At 35.8% G+C, this 18,225-nt stretch overlaps 1 protein-coding gene across 1 annotated transcript in view; it reads right to left on the bottom strand.

The window, feature by feature from the left end:
• Nucleotides 1-1,040: 1,040 nt before the first annotated feature.
• Nucleotides 1,041-18,225, bottom strand: part of SCAMP5 (SCAMP family protein) — a 42,467-nt gene continuing 25,282 nt past the window's right edge. Inside the window, exons 3-13 of the mRNA XM_089807103.1 lie at nt 10,412-10,513; nt 10,248-10,310; nt 9,841-9,874; nt 9,615-9,737; nt 5,088-5,150; nt 4,846-4,939; nt 4,679-4,724; nt 4,482-4,549; nt 2,159-2,207; nt 1,983-2,048; nt 1,041-1,657 (exon numbers count right to left, since the gene is read on the bottom strand). Of these exons, the coding sequence (XP_089663229.1) occupies nt 1,571-1,657; nt 1,983-2,048; nt 2,159-2,207; nt 4,482-4,549; nt 4,679-4,724; nt 4,846-4,939; nt 5,088-5,150; nt 9,615-9,737; nt 9,841-9,874; nt 10,248-10,310; nt 10,412-10,513 (795 nt within the window). The 3' untranslated portion in view covers nt 1,041-1,570. The remainder of the gene's footprint in view (nt 1,658-1,982; nt 2,049-2,158; nt 2,208-4,481; nt 4,550-4,678; nt 4,725-4,845; nt 4,940-5,087; nt 5,151-9,614; nt 9,738-9,840; nt 9,875-10,247; nt 10,311-10,411; nt 10,514-18,225) is intronic.

Raw genomic sequence — 18,225 nt, 5'->3', positions numbered from 1 at the left:
GTCAAAGCATATTTCTCTCCACCATCACTTCATTAAAGAACACATTAAAGAAAAGCATCCCTCATCTATTGCAAGGGTCAAGATCAAGTAGTTGATATTTTGACAAAGCCTATTCCTAAAGAGAAATTTGAATTTCATAATAAAAATTTAGGTTTAATACCCCTTTGATGTAATCTCCCCAATCAAAGATTAAAGTGAGGTGTTAGAAAATTAATCTTTCCTTGGTTGTCTTTATTTATTAAATAGGATAAAACAGGGTATCCCTTATGGTGTTTGTCCTCTTGTCCACATGTGAGGACATGTCACTTCTTCTTCTCTCATCCATGTGTGAGAACAACTCATTTTTGTAATTCCTTTTATAAAGAAATTAATATATCCTCCTTAAAAGGGTCTTGACACTTTGTATACACTTATTATGATGGTGGCATTCATAGAAATGGGAGTTGCATATGCAACCACATACAACTCTATTCTTGTCTCTATAAAAGAGATGCCTCTCTCTCTCTCTCGTCTACACATCACTGGGATGTTATCATAATGAGCTAATTTGCTCCACTCTTTCTCTCTCTTTCCATAGGCTTTGCCCTTTTATCTATAATATTACACAAGGGATTTTCTTTGCTTTCCCTTTTGAAATCTGTGTCCTTTGTTGCTCTACATTAGAGTATGCTCTTGAAGCTTGTTTATTTTATGGTAACATCTCTTCAATAGTAACTCACTTGGATTTATTAAGTTTCCTTGTTCTTCGTTATCTTTTCTTACAAAACCCCTATATTCTTCTCTTAAAAATAGATATTAGAACTCAAGAAAATTAAAAATAAACATAACTAAATTGCCAAACCTTTATTTTAAATTAAATAATTTTCATAACCCAAATATTTATAAATTTCTAATCCACACAATTGAATCATGTCACTTCAGAACCAGCTCATTTTTCATTTTTCATTTTTCTTAATTCATGTAACATTCCAACACATTATACATAAATACATTAAATCGACAATCACATTCAATTATCAAAGCAATGATACACAACTACATACCCAGAGTAAAATAACATTGAATCTCTATCAAATAGCACAGAAGGCCAATAAAAAAACATGAGAGATTTTACGTTGAAGAAACACAACCTCCCAATGTCAACTTCAGTTATCAATTTACGAGTACATCATATACGAACATACCCCTGCGAATTAATTTGGTTATTGAAAATGTTGAAATGGAGAACTGAACTAAACTACACTTAAATAAACTGGTACTGACGGCCAAAAAATGCAAGTTATGAGCTAATACAATGATAACTCGTATCAGAATTCGGAGCATGTATAAAACTTTCATGAATAAACTGAAGCACACCATCACACAAGAAGCTATAACTGAATCCCCATAGTTACCCTCCGGTGCAAGAAGCAAAACATTTGAATTTTACACCATCTACACTCATCTACAGCAGTTGATGTTTTCGAGCAATTTTTAATACATTAAGGCTGACACATCCATCATCAAGAACCTTGAGTGCGCACACCGTGTCAGGAACATACGAATAGGTACAAGCATTTTAATGAAAATTTTAAAGAGGATTCCTCATAGCATTGCGTGCAGCTTCGCGTTTCATCTCTGCCGCTTGCCCTGATCCTCTGAAGTAGGTGTAGACTTGCTGTAATTAAATGGGAAATAAGTGTTAGCAAATAGACTTGTTGCAGAGTTTAAAACCATTTACCTTCTATGATATAAAAATGTGAAATAAAGGCAATGGTTAATGTACAAACTGATACATATTATTACTTGTCAAGGATTGAATGAATGAATGAATTAGAGATTTTAATAACATCCACGAGGCCCAAGCAGCCTATGGGACCAAGTAAACATACATGCTTAACAAACAAAATTGCAAGAACGTACAGATTACATTTGCATTCAAAGTTGCTGCTTTTCCATTATCATATTATAGAAACTAGAATACAGAGTAATCTTGATCTTACCTGAATGACCCAAAAACTTACTAGCGTTTCTAAGCAAAATAACCCAAAACCAACAAGGTAAAATATCTGTGAAATGCAACAACAAAAAAAACAAATATCATATTAGAAAGCTTACTTGTGATTACCTAGTTTGATTGACAGTGAAATATTCAAACATAAATATCACACATGCTTACCCCGGCTAAAACATGATCCTGGAAGATATCAATGGCTGGCAAGATACCCCTGTTACATTGCAATTAAAAAATGAGAGAATTGATCCAAGTTCAAGTAGATAATATTCAGAAAATTGCAAAAGCTCTCTCTATATATATACACACACAACTGTCAATGCCCCGAACTATAGAATACACCAGGGCATTTGCATTCCTGCTTTAAAGGACGTTCCATTCATACCCATAACACTGCCAATACTCTCCTGCTTTAGAAGGACATTCCATTCATACCCCTAACACTGCCAATACTCTCCAGCCACAAGCAAATGATAATAAAATTGACTTGTTTCAAGCTAAGTAACCAATTCTGGTTCTGGTTTGGATTCACGTCGGGGATTTGGCGAAAAATAAATGAGCAGATTCTGGAACCACAGGGTTATAAATAAGACATTTTCAAAATATGTGTATATCTATATCTATATCGGTGTCTGTGTCTCTGTGTGTGTATGTATGTATGTATGTGTGTGTGTGTGAGAATGATATTCATAGATTCATACATGTAACATGTTCAATTTTCATTCATCATTGGTTAGGATCAGGCGTTCAATGTACAATAATTAATGTTTAAGTTTACTCTTCAATGTTCAATAATCCTAATGCAAATTAATGTACATTTCAGATATGTATATATAGATATATGTATATGTATGTATATATGTATGAATGTATGTATATATGTATGACTATATATATAGATGTGTGTGTGTGTGTGTGCGTGTGTGTAACATGTTCAATGTTCTTCATCATTGGTTAGTGTCAAGCGTTCAATGTACAATAGTTAATGTTTGGGTTTACTATTTAATGTTCAATAATCCTGATGCAAATAATGTACATTTCAGATATTTTTCAGGACCAATTTCATGGACAAAAACAAAAAACATTAGCTATACTTTGCAAACCCTCAATCACTGCAGACATCTGACAAAATTTCAATCTCCTTTAATGCTTTAAACACTACATTTCAAATCTCCCATTTTCCCACTGCAAAAAGAATGATGTATTGAACAAACACTTGTGCCAAAATGATAAGAGATCAAGTTCCATCAAAGCATAAATAGGGCACAATGAATACATATCAGAAAAGATTTGAACTAAAAAACAACTGTCTTTTGAACAGAAATTGACAGCAACACAACACCGACAGGTCAACATGCTTGCTTCCATTGAGTACTAAACCTGTGAAATGTGAAGAAGGCAAGAATCAATAGCCTAAGGACTCTCTAAATAGATTCTATGTCTAATTCTGAAACTAACTTTCGTTGTTGAGATAATTGGCAGATGCAGCACTATTAAAACTATTCCTTGACCTTTGCTGTAGTATTACAAAATGGTCTGTGTTCAGAGAAGAGCAGCACAGCTATAGGTAATTAGATGCTGCTTAATACATTATAACTGACCTAAAGAATACAAGAAATACAAAGTTCAAAGATGCTACTTGCAACTCATTGTTCTCAGAAATAATTGCTATAAATTTGATGTACTTATATTTAGCTTTTTAGATTTTAATAAAAATTATTTGGCACATGGGGGGCAGTTTTGGGCACTCGCAGCCATGGATTCCCACATATCCTTCCAGATCCCTCTTGGATCCTTCTAGGGTTATGGACGGCAATCTGGATTCCGTGTGGATATTGCATGAATCCAGATTGCAGTCTGAAATCCTGGAGGGATCCAGATCTGGATCGCACCGGAATCAAGATCTGAGGCAGATATGAAGGATCTGGTATCTTGGGTTTGTGGCCATGAAAACCTCTCCGGCCCTCGTTACTGTTATTCAGACACATCTTCAAATTTCTAAAAACACTGAATATTTCTGAAATGTCTTCTCTAGAGAACGAAATTTCATTGGTTTTTAGCCTTGATCAGGTGAGCTTTACAATGAAAAATCTTTCACACTCAGAAGTAATTTATCTTTATCAGAGTTATCAGACATCAATATATAGCAAGCAATATTGATTTGGAGCCTTGATTGGGTGAACTTTACAATGAAATCCCTTTAACCCTCCTAAGTTATTATCTACATAATCTCCAAGTTATCAGACGTCAATGTAATGCATGTTAATAGTTTCTCCATACAAATCCATCAACAAAGGTCTTTTATGGTCACTGTGATGACTATTAGCTTCAAATTCCTTTATTAATACGACATCCGGATATTGATATTAGATTTGATATTAATGGGAAAGTTAAAAAAATACTAGTAGCAACAAGTTAGCAAATTGTGTATTTTCCTTAGGATTAATAATATTTCTTTATTGTGTTAGAAAAATTAAACTGTACTTACGCTAACGACTTCCCTTTGAAGACCACTGGAGGGGCTACAGCAGCAAATATGCAGAACCCTATGTGAATCTGCCATAGAAATGTAAATTTACCTGAGTAACCTAAGAAAAAGATTCAATCGACCAACCAGTGACATTCAAAATGAACTCACATGATAAAAGAGAATATAGGAGAGAACTGTCATAGAGATAACATTACCAGATACATTAAGAAAAACCAGCCATACTTGAAAGCACTCTCCGAACTGCAAATTAAAGAAAGAGATGAGAAAAAGAAAAAACAATCATAATTTTCCACATAATTTGGTTATTTTAAAATGCTTATCATTTATTAAGCATGCATTTATGTGATATGAAAAAATTTACCTCATAGCCCGATATAGAGGTTTGTACCATAAAACATAAGATCCAGGGCAGCCAGCAAGAGCATAGATCATAGCAAGCAACCAGATTTTGACCTCTAAAATTGACAAAATTTAATCAGTTTTCATATGCAAAGAAGACCACTATATAAATTCAACATTAAAAACACAAATGGATATTGATCATTGGATCATTGGAATAAATAAAAGCAGACTGGACATATTACAGAATTCTAGATAAATTACCGTATCCTTTTATCCAAGCTGTAGTCACAGCAATCAAATTCCATGTAAGGCAGAGCACCATGCCTGCAAATTGTGCAACCAATGTTACAACTTAACCAAATAAATTATTGAGTTGGAGAAACAATCTAATTTGCAACATTATAATATACACATTTATGAAGGCACTTTGGAAAAAGTAAAAATCACATTGAAAAAAAGCCTGTAGGATAACTCCCTGTAATCCAATTATGCCTGTGTACACTGGTATAAAACATACTGTGGACGGTCATTTCTTATACTCTAATAAGTTTTTGTAATTGGATGACCATATAGTAGCCTCATGCATGCTATCATGTCCACTTAATCTCTTGGCGATTTTATTTAAATTTTCAAATAATGAACCAATCTTCGGAATGTAAAAACAAGTAAACTCCCATGCAACTCCCATGCAAAAGAGTAAGTCCATAGGGGATCAAATTTCTGTCACATACAGGCACTTGGAAGAGGTAAAAAGGATGGAGAATTTCTCATATGGTGAAAGTTGTAACAGATACTGTCTCACCGGAAAGTGGAATCAAATCGAATAAATAGAATAAACAGAAACTGTGACTGATAAACTAAGTAGAATGTAAACTTAAGTTATGAAATGGAACTACTGAGTGAGTACTACCCTTATTAATCAATTTGATATTTGAAGTAATAATAAAAATATCACCAAATCAAAAATTTATATATTACTCACTGTTTTATCTTTTCAGTGTGTTGATTTTTCAATTTTAAATTTGCAACAACCAGAGAACAAGATCTATTTCAAATATTAATGCCGGTAGATGGCATTAAATACGGAACATGTTAAGAGTGTCTTCTGCAGATATTATCTCTGATGTCTTTCAATTTAGAAGAATTTAGTGTGTAAGGTTGGTATCAATTCTTACAAATGGAAATTTCCTACTCTGTTATGTTTTTGCCACAATTATTGCTTCTTGTTGAATATTAGCTACAAAGCAAATTAGCTTTAGTTTTAGACATTTGGAATATTTAATCAAGTGTTTGGTGTGCATCTCATTTGAGACACCCTCGCTTTTAGAAACTACAAGGTGAGGGAAATAGAAAATATAGAACTTCTAAAATATGGAAGAGAAATGTGAAAGGATGTGATGGTTGGCTTTCTATAGGTGGCCGTCCTTGGCAATGTAATATTTTTTAAGGAATAAAACTGTATATAGACACCCATGGTAATCTCTTCTCATCAATAAAACTTGTCTTAGCATCCAGACCTTGGAGACCTGCAATACCTTCACTTATGTGAATGGCCAGTGCCCTGCTAACATGATGGAACAGATGCTAGTGCTAGAATAAGCTAGTTCGCAGAAGGATTGGCCAAAGCGTAGCCCTGCCACCTCAGATACTCTTGGATACATCCTTCTTTCTCTACAAATGCTTTAAATTCACTGTTACATATTTTCTTATGTTTTCGAAGAATTTCCCCTTTTTGTTTATCATCATCAATCATTTTTCCACTCATGGGTGCACACTGAAGAGGGTGAAATTTGAGATCTGGAGAAGAAATTTCTCAACACTAAGCCATTTTTTCGTGCAACAGTTAGACATCTTTTTAAACTTATCTAAGCTATATTATAAAATCTAATAGGTAAATTTATTAAATCCAAATCCTATCAACAATACATGTACCAATTTAAAGTGATTTTTAAAAAAAATGTTTTTAAATAGAAATCTACCATTCTAACAAATTTATGAATTTTCACTATTTGCATGCCTCCATGGAGGCTAGTTAAAGTAAAATCTATTTTGTGTTGTTTATCGTTCTTGTTCCGTATTCTTTAATTTTTTCATATCCTTCTCACCTAGACATGCACAGGGCACAATAAGTCATTCCTTGCAAAACCTAGGTCGTGCTTGACTAGACTCAACCAAAAGCTCAAGCATATAATAATTTTTTTTAAATTAATAATAAAAGTAAAATCTGTCCATTTTTACAACAAAAATTGCATTTCCCAATCCTAAGATGTGATTAAAATCCCAGAATTGCCTCAAAACATTTGATGTTGACTCAAATCACAAATATAACACCACACAGTGTCCGATATTGTTGAAAGTTGTCATTCTAGCATTTTTTAAGTTTGCTCGTTCTTTTTTGATAGGGAATGTTTGCAAATATGTCAAAAGACATTTGCTAAGTGCTACAACAGGGGTTCTTAAGTGAATCCACCAAGAGGGCTGATCTGGGTTTTCATCCAAATCACCAAACTATCTAGAGTTTATGTCCTAGGGTTTTACTGGACCTTCAAGCAAAGCTTCGAGCTCACAGAAAATAAACTCAAAATAAAAAATAAGAATCTCCAGAATGCCTTCATAATTCAATTTTTCAGTTTTCTCCTTTTATATAGCATTTTTCCTATTTTGAGAGAAATACTTTATTTAGTTTTTTTAATTTCATTTTACCTTGGAAAAGCAACTTTATATTATGATATAAAGTTGATATTATAATAAAGTCACTTTATCAATTTATTATTTAAACTACCTTTTATTTAATTAAACCTAACATTCCGATTCTCTCCCAAAAACTCAAGGTGCTGATGCTGGTGTGTTAGGATGCGCTGGTGCTCTCAGGAAGCACACCCAGCGTCTGTGGATGCGCTCGGGATGCTTCCAAGAGCACCCAGACAACATCTGGGTGCATCTGAAGAGCACCCATGACATTTTCAACACCCAATCACTTAAATGACTTTGAATTGCATGTGTTAATCCAAAAAAAATCGCGCATCTGCGAATCAGAACCCCGCACACGCATCAGCATCAGTACCAGCATCGGTAACTTCGAATTAAAAACTTAAACTCCCTTTTATTTAGTAAAACAATTAACAGATGACCACCTTTGTTAACTTAATAATTTGGCCTAGCAGGAGAATAGACAATAGGCTAACATTATTATTTATTTATTAATTGACCTGCTAGGCAAAAAGAGGACATTACAATGAGCGAAAGATCAAAATTGAAATCTGATCATTTAGCTAAGAAAGGATCTGCTTCATTAGAGGCTGGCCCATATCCTTTCTTGGAAACACCATCTATTCAAGAAGATGAAACCTCTCTTCCCACAAAAGACGCCCATTAAGCAATGCAAATGAAATTGAATACATTACACATTTCATTTACACTAATGGTCATCCTGACTATTTCTAGTGAGATCACCGTAATGATTGGAAAATGGCAACAGTAATTTCATTTACACTAATGGGCATCCTGATTATTTCTAGTGAGATCACCATAATGATTGGAAAATGGTAACCACCCACAAAATCTGCTTCATTAGTGGCTGGCCCATATCCTTTCTTGGAGACACCATCTATTCAAGAAGATGAAACCTATCTTCCCACCAAAGAGGCTCATTGAGCAATGCAAATGAAATTGAATACATTACATGTTTCATTTACACTAATGGTCATCCTAACTATTTCTAGTGAGATCACCATAATGATTGGAAAATGGTAACAGAAATTAGTCAAACACTCTCTAATCACACAGGTGCTAAATATGAAATACTGTGCACCACTTTATTAGCAAAAGGAAAAAATTGTAACGATATTCCCAAAACCAATAAAGGATTCATGGGGTGAAACAAAAATGTTCATTATTTTTTTGTAAATAGAAAGATTGCAAAAACCAGCCTTTGATAAATGTTATTGCAATGTGCCCTAAAGAGAGTTTTTTAAGACAAATGATTATGAAGGCCAAGCACATGATGCAAACTTCATTTCTAAAATCCTCATGAGTCAATAGAAATTCAGACCTTCATAGCGAACCATCATTAATTCAATTTATATGACATTTACTTATTGAAATTTTAATTTGATATTAACTTAATTTTTACACAACATTAGATCGGTAGAACTTGATTGACATCAGACAATCATTTTGATAATAGATGATTTATGAAGGCTTGTGTGGAGTACATCTTGAGTTTCACTAAACCTCTTATGTGTATGATCAGGTTTACTGATACAAAGTGACCACGTTTGGTAGAAATCTATCAGAACATGAACTACATCATAGATAAAATAAAGGTCGTAATAGTAGAGGAGAATGAGTAGAGAACAAATGATTTTCTCCCAGGAGTGAAAAAAAACTCATTACTGACTCTTGTTACAAGATAACCACAATTGCATCTCCTTGCATATGTGCTATCTCCAGATATTACAACACAGAGATGATTTCTTTGCCTGGGAAGATGGCACCATATAGAGACATGAGTTCTTAAACGGTTATAAGAAAGCATTGTAAAAAGTCCTCTAAAATCCAAAAGTGATGGATAATGGTAGTACTAGATTTAGTAGGTTCATCTTATCACAGGACCATAGTTGTTTGCACTCTGAGACAAATACATGACAGAGAACCATGCCCAGGTAAAAATAAATTTGCCACACCACCATACCCTAGCCCCATTCTTGTACTAGAACCAGCAGCTTAGGAATACAACAAACACCATTCCATATGTACCCAAATGTAATTGTCAGAAAAGACCCATACCTAACCAGCTTGCAAATGCAACATACATCAATCGCTGTGCATGAGGAGGTATTTCTCTTGCAATATCATTATGGATAATTGGGAAACAGGGAGGCCAGTTTTTCTCTTGGATCACAACGCCACCTACAAACAAAAGGAGTCATTAAATTTGTTAAAAACTGCTAAAACAAAACAATAACTAAAAACCATAATCACTTAAGTAATGCAACATCAAAAAGCCACTTACTACGAGCCACAACTTCTTCTCTTCGCTTGAGATCCTGCACAGATTAAACAGGAGTTGGATATACCTAAAAACACCTCTTAAAAACTATGTTTCAAAGAACAAAGCAAATAGCTGTAAAGTTGCTAAATTTAACAGACATTAAGATACATAATAAAGCATCTAAAACAACAATGTTAGAACCAAATGGAAGAAAATATTTGGACAAGTGTGATTCGCCTAACTATATATTAACATTATCAACCAAAATCAAGCTAAACAAGTATGGTTCCTACTGAAAAGATCTGAAAAAATATTATTTAATAAAAACTATATCCTATTGTTTACTTCACCATATCACTCGTTAATTACAACTAAATATAAGAAAGATGAGGAATATGTTCCCTCTCTTCCAAAAAACATTGACATACCTGCTCCTTTCGTTTCAGCTCTGCCTCCCATGCTACTAAATCCTTTTCTCTTTTCTTGTTGTCCTGAATAAACAGTTTTAAATGTCTTAAAGCATTGAAAGAAAAACAAGGGAAAGTAGGGGCTCATTTTAGCAGTAAGAGGTATGCTCCATAGTTCAACATACTTTTGCTGTCCCAAGTGGAATGTCTACAGTCACATCACGGTCATAAGTGAAGTCTGATGCCTCAGATGGCAAGGGTGAAAGCTTTGAATTTGTTGTTGAAGTCTGCAGCCATCAATACACTCATTAGTCAATCCACATAAATTGGATCCAACATACAGTTAAACAGCCCAAACCCTAAAGATTCTGCAGCATTATGTTATCATTTGAAATGACAAAAAACTAGCATTTGTTATTATATAAAGAAAGCATGGCATATCACAAATTAAAAGCACAAAGTTTTCTGTTACTGGCAATTTACTTTACAGTAACCAACTTACTGCAAATTCAAATATTTTTAGGACTAATGGATATGAGGCAACAACTAAATTGACATGTAAATAAAATATATTCAAAAGGAATGAAGGGAAATTTAGAATGCTAAGTCACCACCTTCATTGGCTCCTCTGAAGTCAACATAGTTATGATATTTATGAAGCAGCTTAATGTCGTCAATAGATTTGGTAGTCTAAATTTTATTTGTCTTAATCATAGTAAAAGGAAAAGGAACCCATTATAAATATTACTTGCATTGATTTCATTATGTCCTAGCTCTGAATGGGGTAGTTAGTAGGATGAAGAGCATTACTGTTTCTTAAAAAAAAAAAAAAGAATAATCCTATTTATAAATTATAAGTAATATAGATCACAGATGATCCAATATTTACTTGTTGAATTTCTAGCGCCAAAACATGGAAGAGATTATAGAACCCAGAAAAAGAAAATGTTATGATCTCTTTTCATATTAACAAGGACAAAAAAGGAAAGAAAAAATAATGGCAGAAACCCTGCACTAGAATATTATACTGGACCTGAGATGGATCCAGAATAATAATTCTAGAAGTTTAACCGATTCGAAATTCTGTAGATATTTTCTCTCTTTAGTGAATAATCCCACACACAACACAATTGAGAGAGGAGGTTTGTGATGCATTACGTGAAATTAAAGTTTTGCCATTATAAAAGCAGGATTTGGAGTGCAAGTTCCCTGGGTGATGCATTAGCATCGTCCCTCTCACCAGCACTGAACTGCCGGAGGTTTCAGTTATAGGCCCTGTGGGCCGTCTCCATCATTCAATTGTTAGCCACTATGATATCTGTAATGCCTGTATTATTTAGTTAGCAGCGTAACACTACCATGGGATTACGCTCCAAATACATTTTACCATCCTTATCTGTCACAAGGGGCCTGCATTTTGCTATCCCTAAATGTGGGTAGCCTTCAGAGCAAGCATACATTTGTGCATTTAAAATAAATACAAAATGCCTTTGGAAAACCTATGATAATTTCGTTAAAATAGAAACCCTATAGGCCAGATATCATTATTATCCATTGCTGATAATACTCCATGCCAGATTCTATTGTAGAATAGTAAATATTAACCAATATATGATTTATTTTTTAAAGGGAATCAAAGGGCTGCCCAATATTTTGGATATTCTTTTCCTTATGTATCCTCATATCCAATGACACAAGGTTCGAGCTTGAATTCAAATTAGTTTTGGAATGAATTCGATGAGGAAAATTTCAAAAAAAAAAAAATCAAATATAAATTAATCCTATATAAATTTTAGAACGTTAAAATAAAATACTAATAAAATAAAAAATTAAATTTAAATATTATAAACGCTAAATATATTCAATTGGATATATTAATAACTAATAGTCTAAATTAAATATTTCAAGATATTTTAAAACTAAAAAATAAATAAATTCCAATATGTGGAAGTGTAAAAATAATAAATAAAGGGGAAAGAACAAAACATAATAAATGAATTAATTGAAGATTAGGTAATACCTATCGAATCAGGAAGAAGTGAAAATGACTCTCATGTCTGTGCATTATTCAACTATTGGAAAGCACATGTATTTTTTATTTTTGGGAATGTTTGAACATATGCTTTGGCATATACATAAAGACATCACCAACTTTTCCTGCCGAGCTGCACCACTGACTGCAGTAGAAAGGAGTTACAGAAGTCATTCGATAGGACACAAACCTTTGCATCCTGTAGGAATAGTTGTGAAAACCCCACAATGAAGCCTGTGATACCTTTTTAATCAGAAAAATATAGTTGAAAATGTGTTCTAAAATATATACTGATTAAAAAAACCCTAACCCAATTTTTCGTAAGAGTTTAAGGCAAACGGAAACAAATTTTAGGGGGTTTTTAAAAATTTGTTGGATTTTGAATTTCATTCATGAAATTCACCGAACCTTGTGACATAGCTTATATCAGCTTGAAAAATTATAACTTACATCAAATTGTGTGAAGATTGAAAATGCAATAGCAAATTTGCATAGAAAGGTTAAAGAGAATCATGTTATCATGCCAAATCATCTTCAAATCCCCAAATGCATAGGTGTTAGTTTATGCATGGGGATTGGGAAAGACAAATCTCTAACATCGATTTCGGATCCCAGTATCTTGAAAAAAACTTAAGATAATCAAATCTTATTTGGGATTTCGTTCCACATACACATTATCTATCACAAGAGGGCTGCCTTTTCCTGTCTCGAAATATGGGTAGCCTTCAGAGCAGGTATATGTTTGTGCATTTAAAATAAATAGAAAATGCCTTTGTAAAACCTGTATCAGTTTTGCTAAAATAGAAACCCATAGGCCATATATCATATCTATTCATTACTGATAGTACTACATTACAGATTCTATTGTAAAATAGCAAATATTAACCAATATATAACTTTTTTAGCTCAAAAAATCAAAAGGCTACCCAATATTTTGGATATCATTTCCTTATGTATCCTTACATCAACTTCAAAAATTATAGTTCAAGTCAAATTGCATGAAGATTGAAGACTAAACGGCCAAATTGCATAGAAAGGTAAAATAGACAATCATGTCTCATGTCAAATTATCTTCAAGTGATCTTAGTTTTGCACAAGGATTGGGAAAAACAAATTTCTAACATTTATTTGGGATCCCAGCATCTTCAAAACAACTTCGCAAGTGAAAAAAAAAATTGTAAGAGTATCTTAATCTGTGATTTGCTCGAGGATAAGCAATCTTGTGAAAGGTGAACTATGATGTCCCCTTTTTGAAGTGGGATTATAATTTTAATAAATTAATTAAAAAAAAGAAATATACATAAAATATAATATAATAATAATATTTAATATTTAAGATTACTTTTAACAAGCACTCAAGGGGCATGTGAAGAATCGTGACTATTGACAGAAATACATATAGAAGATACAGAAAATAAGAAGCAACCACCCTACGAAGAATAAATGTTTTATTATCTGATTAAATTCCTTTGGAGCATGGAACTGCAGTTCAATTAATCTGAGGGCGAGACACTTCATGGCAGTAATGGATGGATGGAAACCCACAATTTCTAAAGAGTGATTTCATATGGAAATCACAATTGTGCTAAGTTAACTAATCTTCTAGTAGACATTACTAAAAAATTCAAGTCGTTAACATTTGTTGTTTATCAGCAAATCTGATTACTATTTCTAAAGAGTAATCTAATTGTGCAAATTCAAATAGTTAACAAAAATACCAATCTGAAAAAGTAAACTTTCCAGTGTATATATATTATTGTATAGATATTAAAAATTAAACTTGATTGGATACCACAAAATATTTCCACTGAAATATTAGAAATTTTAAGGGACATTACAGATTGTGAGCTTAATATGATGACAAGATAAAGTGATGCAGAGAGAATTTTGATTTTATAAAAAGAAAAAATTGTTCCAATAAGTCTTGAAAAGCTTTGAAGTCATTTGGGCAGAATTTATGTTTTAATGTTTCTGATGTCTTAAAGTCAAAGTTGCTGATTTGGATGCGCATTCGGTGTTTACCGTATTGGGTAAAGAAATCAAAGCACACAGATAATAGAACAGAATAGCAGATAAGAATAGCAGAATTCCTTATTATATTCGCATGTGCCAAGATATTACATTATGCTTATGCTGCTGATGATTACAATGATCCTGAAGGGGGATATAAATACTATCCGAAGAACCTTCTCGAAGGTATCTGTCGGCCACATACAACATGTCAACTACAATAATAGAACCTTCCGGATACATCCTGATACATGTTGGCCTGACGGCATACATGCCAATACACTGACGAAAACCTCCCGATACCTCGTCAGGAACCTCGATACATCGTCGGGAACCTCCTGATACACCGTCAGGAACCTCCCGATACACTGTTTCCTCACAACATCATCCCCCCCCCCCCCCCAAAAAGAAAAGTCGTCTCCCGACGACGAGACAAAAACCCACAACTAACTACACAAAAAGAAAAGTCGTCTCCCAATGACGAGAAAAAAACCCACAACTAACTACATTATTCATAAAACAAAAGAACATGAACTGATACATTAGGAGCCTGAGGGCTAAGTCTCCGACTCTGAAGACTAGCTGCATCGAAGCTGATACACCTGATCTGTCCGAACCTACAAATCAGCTCTAATCTAAGAGTTCTCCTCCACCATTTCCTTCAACATCAATGCAACCTCCTAGCACTCAGCTTCCTTCTAATCATGAGCCTGCTGCACTGAGTCCTCCTGAAGTGCTGCTACCAACCGCTGCTCAACTGCTGCTAGCTGCTGCTCCACCGTGGCTAACTGTTGTTCTGCCTGCTGCTTCCCTCGTGTAGTCTCCTCGAGTTGTGCTAACACTGTCTGCTCTGTTTCCCACGCAATCGGCTAGGTGGCAAGTCAATCGGCCATCTCCTCCCGAGCCTTCCCCGCTGTCTTCTGAGCTTCCTGCCCAGCCTTTGCCCTTCTTTGCTCTGTAAGCACCAACTCTGCCAGGGACTTACTTCGCTCTGTTATCTCTCCACCTCTGACACACTATGCCTGCAGTAGCTCCCGATCTCATCAACTAGTCATACTTCCCATGACTGATAATCCGTGACGACTGGGGGTCTAGGGGGCAATGCCCCCAGCGAGGTCGCCATGACCAAATTACCACTCCGAAACCCACACAAAAATGCATGGAACATACTATTTTTGCAATTTCTTCTGATCCCACACTCTTTCTCGCAACTGCTGATGCTTCCCCTACCCTCTAACATCATCCGATACTCATTCTAAGCATTCTTGATTTGTCGACGTTTTTTTTTTTTTTTTCAAGAAACCCTCCAAACACGTTTCTTCTATATTTGCTTTTGGATGCTGTGCGGCTGCACTCCTCTACTTGCCTGAATGTCGTACGGTGTTTGTACATAAGAAACCTATCATACAGTGTCCTTCCTCCAACCCGTACAATGATGCAATCTATATGCCTTCAGAAGGAACCAAAAACCTTCAACCGAATACCTCTAGACGAATGCTCACTGCCTCTAGAATTGACTTGTATGCCGTACGTATCCACCTTGTAGTGTTGGCACCATATCCGTACGGTGATAAGCCTTTAGCTAATAAAATACCGAACGGGAATGCTATCTGGAAAGGCTGTACAACTCCAATGTGCAACCAACCGCTAAAAAAAAATTTGCAAAGTCTTGTTGTAATGCCGTATGGCAACTCTGACTGGAACCCCGTTCGGTGACTTAGGTTGCAAATGTCGTACGGTGAGTGACTAGGGGCACCGTACAATAGCAATTTGCACTCTGCTCATCCATACAGTGGCAAAGGCTGCAATGCTGAGGAATAATTTAATGGAAACCGTATGGGCTTTATTTCCTATGTTCAAGCCGTACAACACTTTATTGCTCGTATGGTTCCTTATGCCTTCTCACAAGACACCGTACGGTGCCCAGTCCATACGGAATCCCTTCCTCTCCATCATGCCATGTGGTCAAGAGGCCATACAATGCTTTCTTTCTTCTTCTTTCTTCTTTTTTTTTTTTTTTGCTTTTTCTTTTTTCTCTTTTTTTTTTTTCCCTACTACTTATCTGACACATGTACAATATTTACATATATACAGTATTGACAGTCGTTCTTTTCTCAGTTGTTCGTCCACGGAGGTGCGTTACTTCTTTCATGGTAGATATTCAACTTCGACCTATTCACTGCGGCGGCCACTTCCTTTCCATCGAGCATCCATAGTTTTATTGCTCCGTTATCACCCACTTCCTGAATCTGGTACGGCACGCTAATCCATTTCACTTGAAACTTGCCTGGTTTGATCTTATTCTGTCCGTCATACTTCAACTTCTCCTGCCGTCTCTTTTGCCCGTTTTGTGTAACTTCTGTGTCCCATTGTGCCTGTAGTCGTTGCTCATCTAGTTTATTTAAGGTACACGATCTTTTCCTCCGGTTTTCCATATCGCCCAGTTCGTTCCCGAAGCTCGGTACCATGGACTCCGTCAACTGCCCCTTCTTGCCATCAATAACACCTTCACTCCGTACTGCTGCAACTTTTATTAAACCCTTCCTCTTTGTTTCTTGTGTAGACCGTATGATGTGTCTTCCTTGCTACCGGCACTTTTCTACTATATTTGTAGTTCGTCGTAACACTTTCTTTCTATGCGGTCGTACGGTGGAATCTTTCCTTCTTCTAGGTTCATACTGTATGTTCTTCCCTTCAGCTTTAACCGTAACCACCTTTCCTTCTTCGGCTTCTCTTTGTTCCTTCGAACATTCATTTACTTCTTCGGCTTCTCTGTGTTCCTTTGGACATTCATTTCCTTCTTCAGCTTCTCTGTGATCCTTCGGACATTCATCTCCTTCTGCTTTCTTACCTTCATCGACCCTTAACATATTACAACTCAGAAAGAGTTCATAATCCTCCATCTGCCAGTGAAAAAGGTCGTTCAATGAGTCTAGATCATCCTCACTCGACCCTCCTTCCAGTCTCAATACTCCCTCTTTATCAGGTTTCATTCTCTTCTTTCCCTTGTCATCATCCTCACTTTCACCTTCTGAGTCTGACGATGCTGCCTCCTCACCAACCATTTGTGTGTGCAGGTCAACTATGAATCTTCTGCCTCCGTGCTCCATTGATAGGGTATTATTCTTCCAGTCATGCTTAACCTTAGCTTGTATTAGCCACCCCCGGCCCAAAATGGCATCATATCCTTTCCTCTTCAACGAAATCACAATGAAGTCGAGCAAGAACGACTGTGTGCCAATCGTCACTGGCTGTGCCATCAGGATGCCCAGAGGTTTAATGTCGTGTTGATCCGCTGTGAGCAACTGAAATTTAGGAGGCCACAACATCGGCAGTCCCAAATTTTTCCAAGTGTCTTCCGGTAAGACATTTACACCGAACCCTTCGTCGACGATCGTGTCTGTTAGCACGGTCCCAAGAATGCCCATTTCAACAACTGTCGAATAGCATCCGGATGAAAGAGCTAACAGCATCGGGTCTTCCGCACTTGCGCTCCCTTGTTTCTCCTTTTCTTGCTGTTGGTTGCTTAGCAATCGGAAATATATTCGTGAGTGCCATACAAAGTTGAGGCATAGTAAGCAACAGATCATTTATCCTGACGGGTACCTCGGCCTGCAATATTTTTCGTACAATGTTTTGTTCTGCGCAGTTCCATACGAAGGTACCAAGCGTGTCCTTCAGCTATGTCGTTTCTGCCTGCGTCACTCTCTGGATCTTTGCCCATGCGTCCTCTAGTCTCTTCTTTTCCTCCGTCGGATCGGGGTATAGCTTCGCATGCTTCCGAGTGATTGCCAGAACTTCTTCCTCGTCCGTCCCGACGGTAATCAAGTTTACTCCAGACTTCGGACACTTAGCATCGTCGTGATCGCCAGATCCACACCATCGGCATAGCAACTTCAGTGTGTTCGCCGTTGTGTACTCTCGAGCGAAGTGACCCCACAGATTGCATGCACGGCA

This window comes from Cupressus sempervirens, chromosome 10 (genome assembly GCF_028749045.1).
Source record: "Cupressus sempervirens isolate cs-2001-9-10 chromosome 10, ASM2874904v1, whole genome shotgun sequence".
Lineage (NCBI taxonomy): Eukaryota > Viridiplantae > Streptophyta > Pinopsida > Cupressales > Cupressaceae > Cupressus > Cupressus sempervirens.
The sequence above is the reverse complement of the archived record's forward strand: the minus strand, read 5'-3'. Positions and strand labels throughout refer to the sequence as shown.